The sequence below is a fragment of the Armigeres subalbatus genome, chromosome 2, assembly GCF_024139115.2.
Source record: "Armigeres subalbatus isolate Guangzhou_Male chromosome 2, GZ_Asu_2, whole genome shotgun sequence".
Taxonomy (NCBI): Eukaryota; Metazoa; Arthropoda; class Insecta; order Diptera; family Culicidae; genus Armigeres; species Armigeres subalbatus.
The window spans coordinates 233,524,982-233,540,513 of NC_085140.1; the positions used below are offsets into that span (position 1 = coordinate 233,524,982).

Below are 15,532 nucleotides of genomic sequence, written 5' to 3' on the forward strand. Positions count from 1 at the left end.
AGAACAACACATGAAAAGAAAGAAATGGTTTATGTAGATAAAATCTCACAATCCGCTATTTTATATGTCCACATTACATAACAATAGAATCCAATAAACAATGTAATTTCATTTCATAATCTATAAATGACTTGCATATATTATATTAAAATACATTCAATTTTGTTTATTTAAAAATGGCATTAAATCGAATTTGGCCGTTTTCAGTATTTGAGCCAACATTTTGGCTGCTTGACAGGTCTCCTGCTCGATTGGCTGCTGTTTTTTGACGGTTCGATTGGCGGCACATACCTATCCGCGTTTCTCTTATTCAGGCCTCTAGATCAAACAACCCAAATTTTGAGTTGTTTTCGATCTGGCATCTCTTTTATTCCATCCTTTGATGTCAAAAACAGAGAAAGAAAACCACCCAACGATAGCAGTTCGATGGGGGAAGCCAACGCTAGGTTAAAGGGTTTGAACTCAAATTTAGGTTGTTTAAACCTATTTGAACTTAACATTAGGTGGAAACAACTTAATATTTATGTACTTTTTCACACGGGATCAAACGGAAACTACTCAAATCCGAGTTCGGCCATCCAACTCAAAATTGGCTTCCCCCACCAACGGTCCAAATTAAGTGAAATGAACTTAATTTTGAGTTGTTTGAACTTCATTTTGGGTTGTCTGATCTAACCGTGTGGGTATCAAAAACAAAAACAGAAGTACCAAAAATTATGTTGGGTATAGGCCTTTTCATGTGACACTGCCAAGACTGCACTTGTTTACAACCGCTGAACACCCGGATAAAAATTTACAGTAACTTGTATGACATAACCCATTGAAATACAATAGATTGTATGGCAAACAATACAAACTATTGTATGCTTATTGTAAAATGTTCACGGTTGTAAAAGATCTTTATTGTACGTACATTAAAATAACAATATCCAGCTTTCCACGCTCGGCAATGGCGGCTTATCGGTGTGCAAAAATCAATTGGTCACTGTACTGTTTGACACTAGCTGGAGGAAAGCCCACTGACGTTCCTGGGTGAGGGGAGGGGGAAAAAGGCCTTTTCGGCAGTGTGTTTTCCTCCAGCTAGTGTCAAACAGTACAGCGACTGATTGATTTTTGCACACCGACAAGCCGCCATTACCGAGCGTGGAAAGCTGGATATTTAAATGTTTCCGATATATTCTATTATATTTTTATTGTCCGTTTATTTTTAGTATTGCTCATCCAAAAACTAAACAATTTTTAAAAGTATTCGGTTTGGATGATCTGGAAATCCGTCTAATGTTATTGAATTAATCCAGGTTTCCACGCTCGGTAATGGCGGCTTGTTGGTGTGTAAAAATCAATCGGTCACTGTACTTTTTGACACTAGCTGGAGGAAAACTCACTGGCGAAAAGGCCTTTTTTCCCTTCCCCTCACCCAGGAACGCCAGTGGGCTTTCCTCCAGCTAGTGTCAAACAGTACAGTGACCGATTGATTTTTACACACCGACAAGCCGCCATTACCGAGCGTGGAAAGCTGGATATAATTTTGGAATATTTCATGAATTTATTATATTGATGAAATAACAATTGAAAACAATAAAATTACAATAGCTTTGTTTGTTAAATAAATAAAAATGTTATACCGATTCTCAAGTATATATTTTCATATTGCAGGTCTAGAAATGTTTTGCAATAAAAATTTGATTTCAAAAAAATGAAAGGGAACAAAAACTTTTGCTTATAATTTTACTCGGAGAATGGCTGGATTCATTTGAGCGTGTACAATTTTGTTTATAATTAGTGAAGAGATAACAATTAATTAGGTTCTGCAGCGTCTGTATCTAACCTCAAACTGATGACAGATTAGTACACTAATAAAATTCCAAACGTATTGCCTATTTGGAAAGAAAACATACTTTTCATAAGGAATAACGAACATCATTGTTATTTGCAGTTACATAAGTGTTATTATATACATTTTCCCTTTTAAGTGGAAGTCTGTAACAGCTATATGAACTCCTTATTTCAATTATGTGTGGGTTGTTATGATTTTGATTCGAGAAATCTAATAGTCAAAATTTATTCAATTCTACCAATGATGCTTATGTTTGAGCTAACAAGATATGGCAAAGAAAATGGAACACTTTCGGCTGTACTTCGACCTGTTTCAAAGGTATTTTCTAAACATTATTAACATATACTTCACCATACCTAAAATAATCGCAATGCATTTGTCTCAGGTTTAGGATCCTGTTTTTTGTTCCAAGGAATTTTTTTTACTAAATCATGCCATCGGTTGGATACCTCGACTACTTGCATAGTTCCAATCTGAGGACGGTAGATCGCAACCGCGTCTTTACTTGGAACCCAAAATTTCCGTGAGCAAAACATAATTGAAAATGGTAAGTTTATTTAGACAAGCTTCAGACAAAACCATATAAAACATCATGTTTCATTCAACTTGCAGATTCCGTTAAGGCAGGTGTGGAAAAATAGTATCTGATCCGGCATATAGAATTGGGACGAAATACGCAGTGGTCGAGGAATTGGCGGCATGTACTCCAGTATTTTCGGAACCCGGGATATGGAAGACTCTACGCAAAGACCAAACATGTGCACATTTTCTTTTATGTATTTTCATTTGTATATTGGATACAAAATATATTTTGTTCACCAGAAAATAAATAATCCGGGATGCCCCAACATTGAAAATGCTAATAATTTTTCAAAATAATCCAAATATATTAATGCTGTCCAATGAGCAGCTCGAAGTAGCTCGAAGTTGTTCCTGTCACGCTCAGGCCCGTTTGTTGACAAAAAAGAACGAGCAGGACGGGAACAACTTCGAGCTACTTCGAGCTGCTCATTGGACAGCACTATTATATAATACTCAATCATAACTTTTATGTGTGTGCCATTAATCAAAATTATTATGCTCAAACATAAAAATTATTGCGTTGTGCGACATAGGTTTTATTTGAAGAAAAATTATAGGTTTTATATTCCTCAAACATATTCATTATTAGTGGCTTCTAATTGCAAAAAAATATGTGGTTTCACACATATTAGGTATACGGAAATCTGCCTCGGTGTAGTACTTCGCGTTGTACTCGGGGGCAGCCAACCAATCACGAACTCGAACCTTGTCGGAGTCCTCGTCGGAGTCAGTGGAAAGTACTACTGAACTGTCAAAAAAGTTCATTTGACGAGGACCGAATTCATTCGTGACGTCATGCTGCAGAACCTAATTGCATATTATTCGGCAACTCGGCCGTACAAAAACCATTTTTTTGTTAAATATCTTGGCTGTGCATATGCACAGCATATGTTTCGAAATGGACAAATTGATATGAAATTTGCGAAAAAGAATCCACGTGTCTTGGAGGGACTCGAACTGCGCTGAAAAACGGTTTATACTCACCACCGGTAATCGTAATCTTATACTACAAAAGTTCAATGTACATAATGAACGCAGTGGTTCATCCCGAATAAAAAATAAATGAAAATTTTATCATCATAATATCTGATGACATGCCTGGTAACATGTATCCTTGTTCCTTTACAGAAATGAAGCTTATGATAAATAAAATACTGCTGCTTGCTGGTCACTGATTGAAGATCGTTCAGTGGCTACCATTGGCCAATCTCACCAATGGGATATAATAAGAACTGATGCAGGTAATTTTTTCTTTTCTTCTCGACGTATTTTTTTCTAATAAAACTGACATTCTTTTATAATTTACATTTTTCACAGGTTTATATCTCGGAACAAAGTTAGTACGCTTTTTAAACCGATGTTGGATTTTTCTCCAGATACAGGCAACCCACTTAACTTTAGAAGTAGTGCGCTGGATTCGTCTAAAGATATGCTAAACAACCGGAGGAAAATAAAATGATTTGTAAAACAATTAATTGTATTGTATTTTTATTGTAATATTGGAGTATAATGTATTCTAAATCCTGTTGTATTTCTATTGTAAAACAATAGAAACAGTAATTGAAAACATTTAAAACACAATGTTTTCTACTGTTTTGTCACTCGAAATCATCCCATTGAAGAACCGTAAAATCAATTGTTTTGCTCCGAATTTTGTATGGGAAATTTTCGATTTTTTTATTGTAAAGATACATAACAATTTTAATTGTAAAAGTCCCATTTACCATTCATTTTATCGTGGAAAACCATTATTTCTCATGTGATTTTATTGTCAAAATTCCATTATATTCAATGGTAAAAATTATGTTTTAAATGGTGTTGTAACAATAAAATTTATGATATTTTAATTATATTTTTTATCCGGGCAGGCCTGCAAGTCCGAAGCTGTCACTTTCATAGAAGAACTGTCAATTGACGATAAAATCAGCTGTTTTTAAACGTCTGGTGAAAAGGCCCATATAGAATCTATAGATGAGCGAAAGCATGGCTGAGTCGCTTTTTTTGACCGTGCACACGGGCATATGACGTCACAGCAAGGGCCTCATACGCCTGTCACTGGCGAACAAAGCTCGTGTACTCTGCATCGAAGCTTAGAACCGGTGTTAGGGCGCAATCGTTAATGTGAACATTTTTATATTCGGTTAGTTACAGCAAATAAATTATTTTTCGAGTCCCTATAATCAAGCAGGTATCTCAAGCATACCACATCGTTATATTGCTGCATGATTCAGTGTTTAATTTTGATAAAAAAACGAAAACAAAAGTGTGCATAAAAATTGCTTCGCCATAACAAAAAGGTGGTAGAGAATTAACACTGTTGTTTACAGTTTAGAACCAAATCCAGATGTCGCACATGTTGGGGTAGGGATTCAGTGCTCCACCTTCTCCCCCTGCGTCACAGCCCTTAACATTTCCGTTGAAATCGTGACGTCATGCTCGTTTGGAGACACGTTTGACAGTTCATTTGGCGACAGAGGATTTATCTTCGCTCATCTATATATTCCACTATCTATAATCCAGACTAAACGAGTCGTCAGATTAGCGAGGTCCGGATAAGCGGGGGGATACTGTAGTCCTAGAAAACTTGAACCTCGATCATTTTTCTCGGTTCAGCATTGTTGGTTTTTCGGCCCTAATCATATGTTGCTTGAGAATGATGCTACGTTTAGACAAGGCAAGTGAATTGAGCAAGTCGCTTGAATCGAACGCGAACTGAACGTGTAAACACCTTAATTCAATGATATGGAAATGCTAATATCATCTTCCAAACTTGGACGAACGTGTTCATGATAGAATTAGAGACCTTAATTCAATTCACTTGAACGAAAAGAAAGTTGAACATGTTCAACTTTTGGCAAGTCAATTGAATTCAACTGAGTTGTTCAAGTTCAATTCACTTGCCCTGTCAAAACGTAGCATGATTTTAATTTGTGAACCCTGTGTACCGCTGGGTGGTGCGGATAGAGCCGCTTTACTGCTGTCAAGCAAGTAGAGGGATATTTTGAAATCAATCCCGTAAGCAAAATTATTTTGCAGTTACTTGCCTGTCAAACATTTCCCGCTCTTCAAATTTCTCTTTCCATGCTGCATGAGGGCGCACAAATGCGCGAGACTCTACATGACTTTACGATGGTTTGCATACATTCATGTCCCAATCAGCTGTTGAATCTCGTTAAATATCGTAACGAGTGCTTTTTAATTGCATTCCTACTAATTTTCCACTCGAAATATAATGTGAAAATAATTGTTACAAAGAATTAAGAAATCAAACTAAGTTTATTATTATTATTTTCCCAAACAATAACAATACTTTTCAATATACGATCAGAATCGAACATAACCACAATCTTCAATGTTTGGCTCCGGCACAATAGAAAAGTTTGGCTTCAGTTTGACAACCAAATCGATTCTATTCGCATCACCCAGGTGTACCGGAGTTGTTTGGTCGGTCAGTTGACCTAAACGCTTGTTGCCCTGTTTACCGGTTTGTGCTCTTATCTTTGCGTTTTCCCCGTTTCCAGTTTGGTGTGTACGTAAAGTTGCGCTGACGGTCAGTGTGTTTTTTTCATCATCTTCCCCGTCTCGCCATTCGCTGTTCCAAAAATTTTTGATCAAAATATTTCAACAGTATTGGAATTTTCGCAGTGATTTATTAACAATTCAAAACTGTTCGTATAAAATGATGTAATTCAGTGCTTCACGTTGTCTGCGAGCTGTGGAATATAGCGCGGTAATTTTTTTATGAGCGCCATCGAATAAAAGGTAAAATTTTTCGAAGTGCTTTTTTGGGGGCTCGACTTTTATTATCTTTTATGGACCAGGAAATTGCAATGGGAATAAGATAAGACTGCGGAAATTTTCTTAATTATTTGCTGTTTTTGCCATTCTCGTACAAAATCGTTCCTCCCCAAAAGAGATCTAGAAGGCTCGACAACTCATTGTTATGTATATACTTATAATAGGTATTTCGACTCAACTCTATGAACTGAGTTATTGCCTGTGCACAAAAGCTAAGTAAAACAGGAAAACATTGCCAAATTCCCATACCTAGGTACTTATTTTCAATCGCTTTTCTCTTTATAAATTGCAATCAGCAAAGGGGTAAACATTTATCTTTATAAATTGCAATCAGCGAACTGAGTAAACATTAGATTCAGGAGTACTTCAAATGCTTCTACTGAGAAACCTTGTTGATCACTATTAATCGGTCATTGTAATCACTAATTTTGAAGAACTAAACCACTTGGTACCTGGCTTTGCAAGTAAAGCAATGTCACTACCAGGTGAATTTATTTCAAGTTGGTTTTTATATCAATGAAGATATTTTATTGATAAAGTATTAATGACTATTCAACCAAATATAACCTAGTGTATAAAAATTGTAGTTGCAATATAATTACTATATAGGTATATTACTAACCGCAAATAAAAATTACATTACTACAATTTTTATTTTATGCATAAATTAGTATGCAAATGTAGTACAAAAGAAAGCTACCTTTTCCTACATCTGGAACGTCAGACCCTCATGTTGCGAGTTTAAGAGAATAATCGTTTTTCCACATTACAATCAACCAAATTCAATATAGATGAATCTGAAATCTTTACTTTCAGTTTCATTTTGCTGGAATACAACAAAAGTTGGTCAAAAAATCCGACTTAGCCAAATTTTGCTGATTGTGAGTCTTTTGTCAAGCTGATTAATTGATCTGTTAGCAAAAATTTGTCTGCTCTTGTGAAAATCTCGTTTTTAGGGTAGAATGATAACCTACTAACAACTTGCTTGGTTGGCAAAGGTAAAATTAGTCATAAGATAAAACAGCTAGGTAGATAATAAGTCTTTAAAAAAACCAACAGCCTTCAGAATGAATGATGATGAATGTCGAAATGTTACATCAATAAAAATCTATTGGTGTTATTCTGATACCAAGGTATTCTATTTTGTTTTTAAACAATGATTAAAATCTACAGGAAATGAAAATAATCTTTCATTATTGTCCAAGTATAATGAATAAACAAGACATATCTAAGACATACTGATTGTAACACAGTTTATTGGCCAAAATGATTGATATCGGAAATCTCAAGCTCGCGAACCATATCTTTCATTTTGCAAAAACGTAAGCTGATTGCGCAGGGAATCCATCTGTAGATGGGCATCGTTTAGACTAGCTGATAGCACCCCTATCTGGCCTTGCATTTCACGCAGTGCTTCCTCACGGTTGCTGATAGTGACAGAGGCGGATGCCCGACACTGGGACAATTCCACCTCAAGGCTGTTTATTCTTTCCTGAACCGTTTTTCGTTCTTCCTGTGCTCGGTCATTGGTTCGAGCAATAATCTTTGCCGTTTCCTTTCTGGTTTGTTCCATTTCTTTATTGGCTGCATCAAGTTGTGTCTGCAGTTTTGCTTTCTTCTCTTTTTCCTCATGCAACATCGCTTGCAACTGTTCCATTTCAACTTGAGTTAGATTGTAAGCCTTTTCCAGTTCGGTGTTCTGCGATGCATGCGCGTTATGCAAACGATGTTCAAGGCATCGTATCTCTTTTGCAGATTTCTTAAGTTCATCCAAAAGCTTTCCGTTGGTGTCTTTGAGATTGGTGACTTTCTGTTCCTCAGCTTCTAACAGACGAGGAAATGGTGTCAGCTGTCGAAGTTTGTCTTGGAATTTAGTTTTGATTCTGTGCACCTCGATGTTGATTTGTTCTTCGATGCGTCGATTTGTTACGTCCATTTTGTCCATCTGAAGTTTCTGCTCTTCGACTTTTTGTTGCGCAGCGAGATACTTGGAACGGTATTCCTCCATCTGATTTCCTTGCTCCTTGATAAGAATTTGAAATTCCTCCTGACTATCCAACAGCTCCGAACATCTGTTTTTGAGAACATCTATTTCTAGCTGTTCTGGTGGTTCATTACGACAGGAACAGGCTTTTGCTAATCGGTCAGTCAACTTCTTGCATTCGTCATTCTTCTTGGCGTATTCTTTTACAAGGGTATTATACTGGTCATCGTCCTGTTTTGAGGAAGAAGATAACCTCCTAATTTCACCAGACGTTTTACTTTTTTCACTCGGTGTAACAAAAGTACTGCAACCGACTGTTTCTTGGCATTCACCAGTTAACGCTGGGCCGAGTTCCGTCCGGATCACATCAAGTGCAGCACCCATCTGCTTCAAGTTTCTTTCTAACGCGTCCGTATTTTCCTTATAAAACTTTAACCGATTAAATATGTCCGCTTCGCAAAATTTGGTCTGCCTTGGAGTTTTGTCAAGAATAGCGTGGTTGTCTTTCTTCACCTTCATTATGTCTGCCGTTAGTGCGTCAACGCGAGTTTGCAAAATCTCGATAACTCGATCACGATTCATAAGCTCCTTCTTGAGTCTTTCGTCCAGGTCACAAGTCGATTCCGCACCTACTTGAGCATCGGAAGTCAACGAGGACAGAGTAGAATCAAAGGAAAACCGTTGTTCTGGCATGGAGACGTTCCCCAGCATCCATGGATTGCGACAGACATCGTCCAGGGGTTCATTGCATAATCGGATCTGCTCCCAACCTGGACAATCCGCCATTTTCTGTTCTCGAATCAGCCTCTCGAGTAAAGTCTTTGCATCTCTATTTTCCTTATCCAATCGGCTCTTTAGGAATGCCAGCTCTTCATGATCTGTTATTGACTTTGGAGACAGCTCCGACATTGAGCGGATCTTTTTCTTCAACTCGGTGATAAAATTGTTCTGCTTGGCCAACTGTTGTTTCATCTTCAGAATCCGCCGATTATTCATTTCAGGATTTTGTGGCTTTTTGAACGAGCCGGCACCAGCTGGATAGGAATCGTCGCCATTGCTTTTACCTGTTGATTTTTCCGGAACTGTGCGAATCAAGCTTTCGACGACATCGACGATAAGAGCATTTCTGTCGGCGGAACTGCAGGAAATTTTGGAAGACATTTCCGGATAATTTTGTTAAATAGAGCTTCGTGAGTCAAGACAGCGAAAAAATTTGACGTGTGAGATAAAAATGTCAAAGCCTGCTAGGAATGAGCGAAAATTGCAAAAATCTGTATAGAACTTTCCTTCGTGTTTGGTTACTTATTTACAACTTTTCCATGAAAGGTGAATGGTTTTAACACCGGTAAAAACTAAAGTGCCTGTATACGAAGCGAAGAGAGATCGCCACTAAATCTATCACATGTTGTGCATATGCATAATCGAGTTTCAGACATAATAATTAATTTCCACTCCGGATGTGGATGGCGATTTCAAAAGGAAAAAAATGGGTATTACTAGTGTCCAATTTACGAAGTACACCGTAACTATGCTATTCTAATAATTAATTTCCACTCCGGGTGGCTCAATACCCGGCATATAGGCAATTAACTTTCAATGTATTGTGTATCCGGAATAAATTTATACCGCTTTTTATACCGAAGTTGGATTTTTCTCCAGATACAGGCAACTTTCCCAACTTCGGAAGTAGTGCGCTGGATTCCCCTAAAGATGCGCTAAACAACGCATCCATTAGTTTGACAGATAAAACTTCGGAAGAAAGTTCGGTTCGGAAGTCCGGACTTCCGAATTCTAAGTTGGTGCTACGCCGACAATACTGAACTCGAGTGGCGATCTTTTTTTTTTCTTGAGCAACCCGGGTAGAGGTGAATAACAAACAAATAACATAATAATAACAAATTTTGCTATGATATCATATTTAGTTATTCTTATGTTATTCATAAGTTTTGTTATAATAGTAAAATTAGTTGTTTTTATGTTATTGTAAGAAAGAGCACAACAACAAATGAAGAACACATTTTGCAATCATAGCAAAGTTTGTTATTCATTTATCATTTGCATCTTCAACATATCAATAATAACTGATTTTAATATTTTCTTTTCTTCAAATATTTTGCTATTGGTTTGTTATTATAATAGCAAAATGAGTTATTTGCTAGTGCAATGTCTGTTATTATTTTTGCTATTTTATCAACTATATCAAACAAACTAATATCAGATTTTGCTATTCAGTTATTCATATATTAATAGTAAAATTTGATATTATTTTGCTTTTTTCTTCTACCCGGGAAGGGTAAACGGAAATCTGCAACCAGACACCTGAGGAGGTACTCAGGTAGTGTGGGGATGGGTATGTCATGTAACTCTTACCCGACCCACTAAAACCAAAACCCTTTCGCCAGTCCGTACCCCCGGCCCGCAATTAAGCAATACATCAGGGGGGACTATTGAGAACGCTCACGCCTGTGCTAACGCACTTGACGTCAATACACACAACATCGACTTCAAGGGTGGCTACCTCACCATCCGTCGATCGCAAGCTATGATAGTAACCTAACGGTTCGTATCATAATCTCACGTTGGAGACGAGCACCCCGACAACAACCACCGCGCGTGAACCGCAATGACCTCTATATCTACATACTGAGGTCCCCGCAGCCCACCCGTGACATGTTGGTTGTCGGGGTGAGCAAAGTGTTCACTGCATCACAGGTGCCTTTACTGCACACGTTGGTTTTGTTCAAGACGCCACCACCGCTGCAGTTTCGACATAATCTGTTGAGATGCTATGTTCACCGCATTCCATATAGCTTCCTCCCGGCACATCCTCTCGACGAGGTTGTCCGGGGTTGTATCCATACCACTAATAAGCAGCATGGCATTGCGTTCTATCTCGAATCGCGGGCATGCGAACATCACATGTTCTGCCGATTCTACCTCACCTACACATTCAGGACACTCCGCAGAATCTGCGAAGCCAAACCTGTGTAGGAATTTCTTAAAGCAGCCATGTTCAGACAACACCTGTGTTAGGTGGAAGTTGACTTGACCATGCTTCCTATCAACCCAGTTGGACACATCTGGAATCAGTCTGTGGGTCCAACGACCTTTGACTGCGGTGTCCCATGCTCTTTGCCATTTAAGCAACGAAGCTGCTCTCTTGACACGTCGCACTTGCACCGAGTCCCTTTCGTTGTAGCACTCCACATCCTCCTCTAAGAGTATGTCGATCGGCATCATTCCAGCTATAACGCACACCGCCTCATATGATATGGTGCGATATGCGCTCGCGACACGTAAACACATCAGCCGGTGTACTCTGATCAATTTCTTTACATTGTACTCGGCTTTTAGTGCTACGGCCCATGCCGGCACGCCATAACGGATGATAGACAATGCTTCGCCAGCTATCAGCCTACGCACTTGACAATGCACCGCCGATATGTTGGACATCATTCGTGATAAAGATTTTATCGCCAATGAAGCCCGCTGACATGCATAATCGACGTGGCTCGTAAAATTGAGCTTATCATCGATCATCACGCCCAGATGCTTGAGAGACCTCACGGAGTTAACTGTGCAGGTCCCTACACTTATCCTCCCCTGTTGCAGCCCATGACGGTTAAGCACTACCACGACTTCCGTCTTGTGATGTGCAAGGGACAACCGCCTCGAGTTGAGCCATTCCTCCACTCTGCCAATCGCGTATGAAGCCTTCAGTTCGACTTCGTCGAGAGTGTCTCCTGTTACCTCCAGCATTACGTCATCCGCGAAGCCTTCTATTTTCACACCGGCCGGGAGACTTAGGCGTAATACTCCATCGTACATAATATTCCACAGAACCGGTCCGAGGATCGATCCCTGTGGAACACCCGCGGACACTACGATCGACTTTTGACCAGCATCAGTGTCGTATAACAGCACCCTATTCTGAAAATAGCTTTTCAGAATCCTGCACAGGTAATCCGGAACTCTCAATCGGTGCAGGGAGTCAGCAATTGCTGCCCAGCTAGCATTGTTAAACGCGTTTTTTACATCAAGTTTAAGGTGGTTATACAACAAAGCCAAAAATCGGCCATCTTGGAAACCACGTGCTTTTTCTAGTGATTTTTCAAGAGCACGAATTGAGAGAATCACAACGCACGTGGGGATGAAACATCCGTAGATCGTTTGTTTACTCATGCTAAACAATCGACTTTAATTTCAGCATTGTACGAAAATTATTACGCTAGATTTGAACTTTTGATAATTAGAGTAGAAAACCGTGTGGTGAATTTGAAATTCACCACATGGCTTGATTGTATAATCACCTTAATCAACGCGCAGTACCTAATACCTCTTCTGCTTAAACCTCTCGCTATCTTGGCCGTATCCGTTACCGCTCGAATTGCTTCGATGGTAGAACGGCCCTTACGGAAGCCATACTGGTTGCTAGATAAGCCACCAGCACACTTTGTATAAGCCGACAATCTATTCAGAATGACCCTCTCTAGCAGCTTTCCAGCTGTGTCGAGTAGGCAAATTGGTCTGTATGCCGAAGGATCCCCCGGCTGTTTGTCAGGCTTCGGTAATAGCACCAATTTCTGCCGTTTCCATCGATATGGGAAGTTTCCTTCGTCCATGCATCTCTGGAGGCAGCTCCTGAACATATCTGGATTGGCAAGAATGGCGTGTTTAAGGGCCAGGTTTGGAATACCATCCGGGCCTGGCGCCTTATTGAGCTTAAGTTTTCTTGCGGCTACGATAAGCTCTTCGTTAGTCACTAGCGGTACCACGTCAACTGACTCGTACGGAGTAGCGGGCCAGTTCGATGATTCATGCCTCGGAAACAACCCGTCGACTATTTTGGCCAACATCCCCGGAGATTTCTCAGGTGGCGTGGTAATGGTCCTAGCCTTCACTATCCTGTATGCATCTCCCCATGGATTGTCGTTTGCCATCCTGCACAGCCGCTCGAAGCAGGCTCTCTTACTACATTTGATCTCGTAGTTCAGAGCTCTGCTCGCTGTCTGGAACACCCTGCGTCTCTCGACCTTATCAGCGTCTGTTCTGGCACATCGCAGCCTTCTCTTTGCTCGAAGACAGGTTCTACGAAGGTCTGCAATTGTGTCAGTCCACCAGTACACAGGTTGCCGGTTTCCGGGAGGTTTGGTCCTCCTAGGCATCGTCACATCGCATGCACGGGTTAGTACATCGATTAACTCGTCGCCACTTAATCCCGTTGTTCGCGTCTCCCATCGTAGTGATTCCTCCAAGAGTTCTGGGTTGAACTGCGATGTGCGCCATACTAGATCGGCTTTGCCGATCCGCCTTGTGGTTGCTACGGGGGTATACCGGATCATAAAACGAATTTCCTTATGATCGCTGGAGGTATGCCCCTCATGAACCTCCCATTCTGGCTCCACCGTCCATCCCGCGCTGCAGAAGGTCACATCGATGCATGAATCACCGTTCGGTCCCCTGAACGTTGGCACTTGGCCTTCATTCAGCAGGACTACGTTCAATACCGCTAGCGACTCTAGCAGGGTATGACCTCTGGCGTTTGTGGACCGGGATCCCCAGTCCACTGACCACGCATTGAAGTCGCCTGCTACAACTAACGGTTTTAAGCCAGTTAGTTTTGCTGCAAGAATATCTACTACGCTAGTAAACTGCACTATACTCCACCTGGGAGGACAGTAGCAGCTACAAAAGTAAACACCGTTTACCTTTGCTATAACGAAACCCTCATCATCAGGTGATGATACTATCTCCTGGATGGGATATCGCCCGCAAGTCCAGATGGCCACCATCTGAGACTTATCCGCAATCCAACTACCGTTACCGGCAGGGATGCGGTATGGATCGGACAGCAAAGCTACATCAGCTTTACACTCAGGAACCGACTGTTGTAGCAGCAATTCAGCCGCCTTGCAGTGGTTCAGATTCAGCTGTGTTACCTGCGTGTCTGGATCCTTCTAGAGGCCGGACAAGCCTGGACACCGGTGAGGTGTCTGTTGTCTGTACCCGGGGGACAGATCAGACACCTTGGTGCAGCCTGACAGGTGCGAGCTTGGTGGCCTTCAGCTCCACACCTACGGCATAGCTTACTGCGATCAGGTCCTTTACAGTCATAAGACTTATGACCGTTGCCAAGACACCTGAAACAGGTCTGAAGCGGTTGGCTTATACTTAGCGGACATACCGACCAACCCACTTTCAGTTTAGCCTTATCCATTACCTTTTTGCCTCAGCCTGAGGTACTTGGAATGAGGCAACCTGCATTCCATGAAGCTTTGCGTAACCGAACCGTAGATTCCTGGATCTCGACATTGCACTGATCTCTCAGTGCGTCGACCAGGTCTCTAGCCTCGGTTACTTCATCCAGGCCCTTGCACTGGATGTTCTAAACTGGACATAGGGCTCTTACTTGAACCCCATCGCCCAGGACTTCCTCCGTCAACTTTTTGTACTCAGTACTCTTCTGAGCAGCATCCCGCTTCAAGACGAGAATCATCTCGCCTCTCCGCGTCCTTCGGATGCAGTTGACATCCTCTCCTAGACCAGCGAGTTTGTCATTAACTCTCATGGCCTTCAAGACTTCGGCGTAGCTCTTGTCGTCAGTACTGACGATAATCGCCTCGCCTCTGTCTTTACGCTTACCACTGACATTGGAGGGCGCACCCGTCTCCTTCTGGATTCTACCCTTCTTAACAGTGGCGCGTATCGCTCCGCCTGCCGCTTTCTCTGCCGCCTGCTGCCGTTGTCTTCTCGCCTTCTTGGGATTCACGACCTCTCTCCACGGTAGATCTTCCTCCGGGCGAGCTTCAGTGGTCCTCGATGGTGGAGGCACTGGGTTCACCGGCTTGGGATGGCCATCCTTCTGCTCGACCTTCTTCCTTTTCTCTGGCTTCGGGGCTGCGGACTTCTCGACAGCTGCTTTCAGGTTCGCCTCCTGCGTAACCTTACTCAGCTTCGGGGTCGCCCCTGTTACAGCCATCCTTTTGCGGAGTTCCTCGACCTGGCTCTCCGCCTCTCTCCGGAGCTCTCTATCCGCACTCTTGCTGGCCTCTAGTAGGGACCTCCACTCCGATTTGGCCTCAACTACTAGGGCACAGAGTGCCTGCACAGCAAGTTTCAGATCCTTGCTGTACTTAACCCGGTTGTCTAGGAACGACATAATCACGTCGGATACCTCCGTGACTACTTCCATCGTGTGACCACCGCGTTCTTCGTGGTTCGCCATCACAGATTTGATGACGCGGGTCAGGGTGAGGCCGTCCATCTTTACTTCAACCGGCACCTCCTCAGACTCTCCGCGGGCTTCTCCATCACCTTCCCCCGGCGATCTT

The 15,532-nt window shown here is 41.4% G+C and overlaps 2 protein-coding genes across 3 annotated transcripts in view; one reads left to right on the forward strand and one right to left on the reverse strand.

Moving 5' to 3' along the window:
* Positions 1-5,938: 5,938 nt before the first annotated feature.
* The window catches only part of LOC134211894 (caspase), a 104,977-nt gene continuing 95,383 nt past the window's right edge, over positions 5,939-15,532 (forward strand). For both annotated transcript variants that reach the window (XM_062689267.1, XM_062689268.1), the window contains exon 1: positions 5,939-6,181. The gene's annotated coding sequence lies outside the window, so the exon portion shown is untranslated. The remainder of the gene's footprint in view (positions 6,182-15,532) is intronic.
* On the reverse strand, positions 7,447-9,466 carry LOC134216020 (nuclease SbcCD subunit C). Its single transcript, XM_062695058.1, has one exon. It carries the CDS (start codon positions 9,360-9,362, stop codon positions 7,503-7,505), a length of 1,860 nt encoding a protein of 619 aa, XP_062551042.1. The 5' UTR covers positions 9,363-9,466; the 3' UTR covers positions 7,447-7,502.

What these genes read in the sequence shown, in the direction of transcription:
- LOC134216020 (XM_062695058.1), bottom strand. Translation starts at nt 9,362, where the DNA reads ATGTCTTCCAAAATTTCCTGCAGTTCCGCCGACAGAAATGCTCTTATC.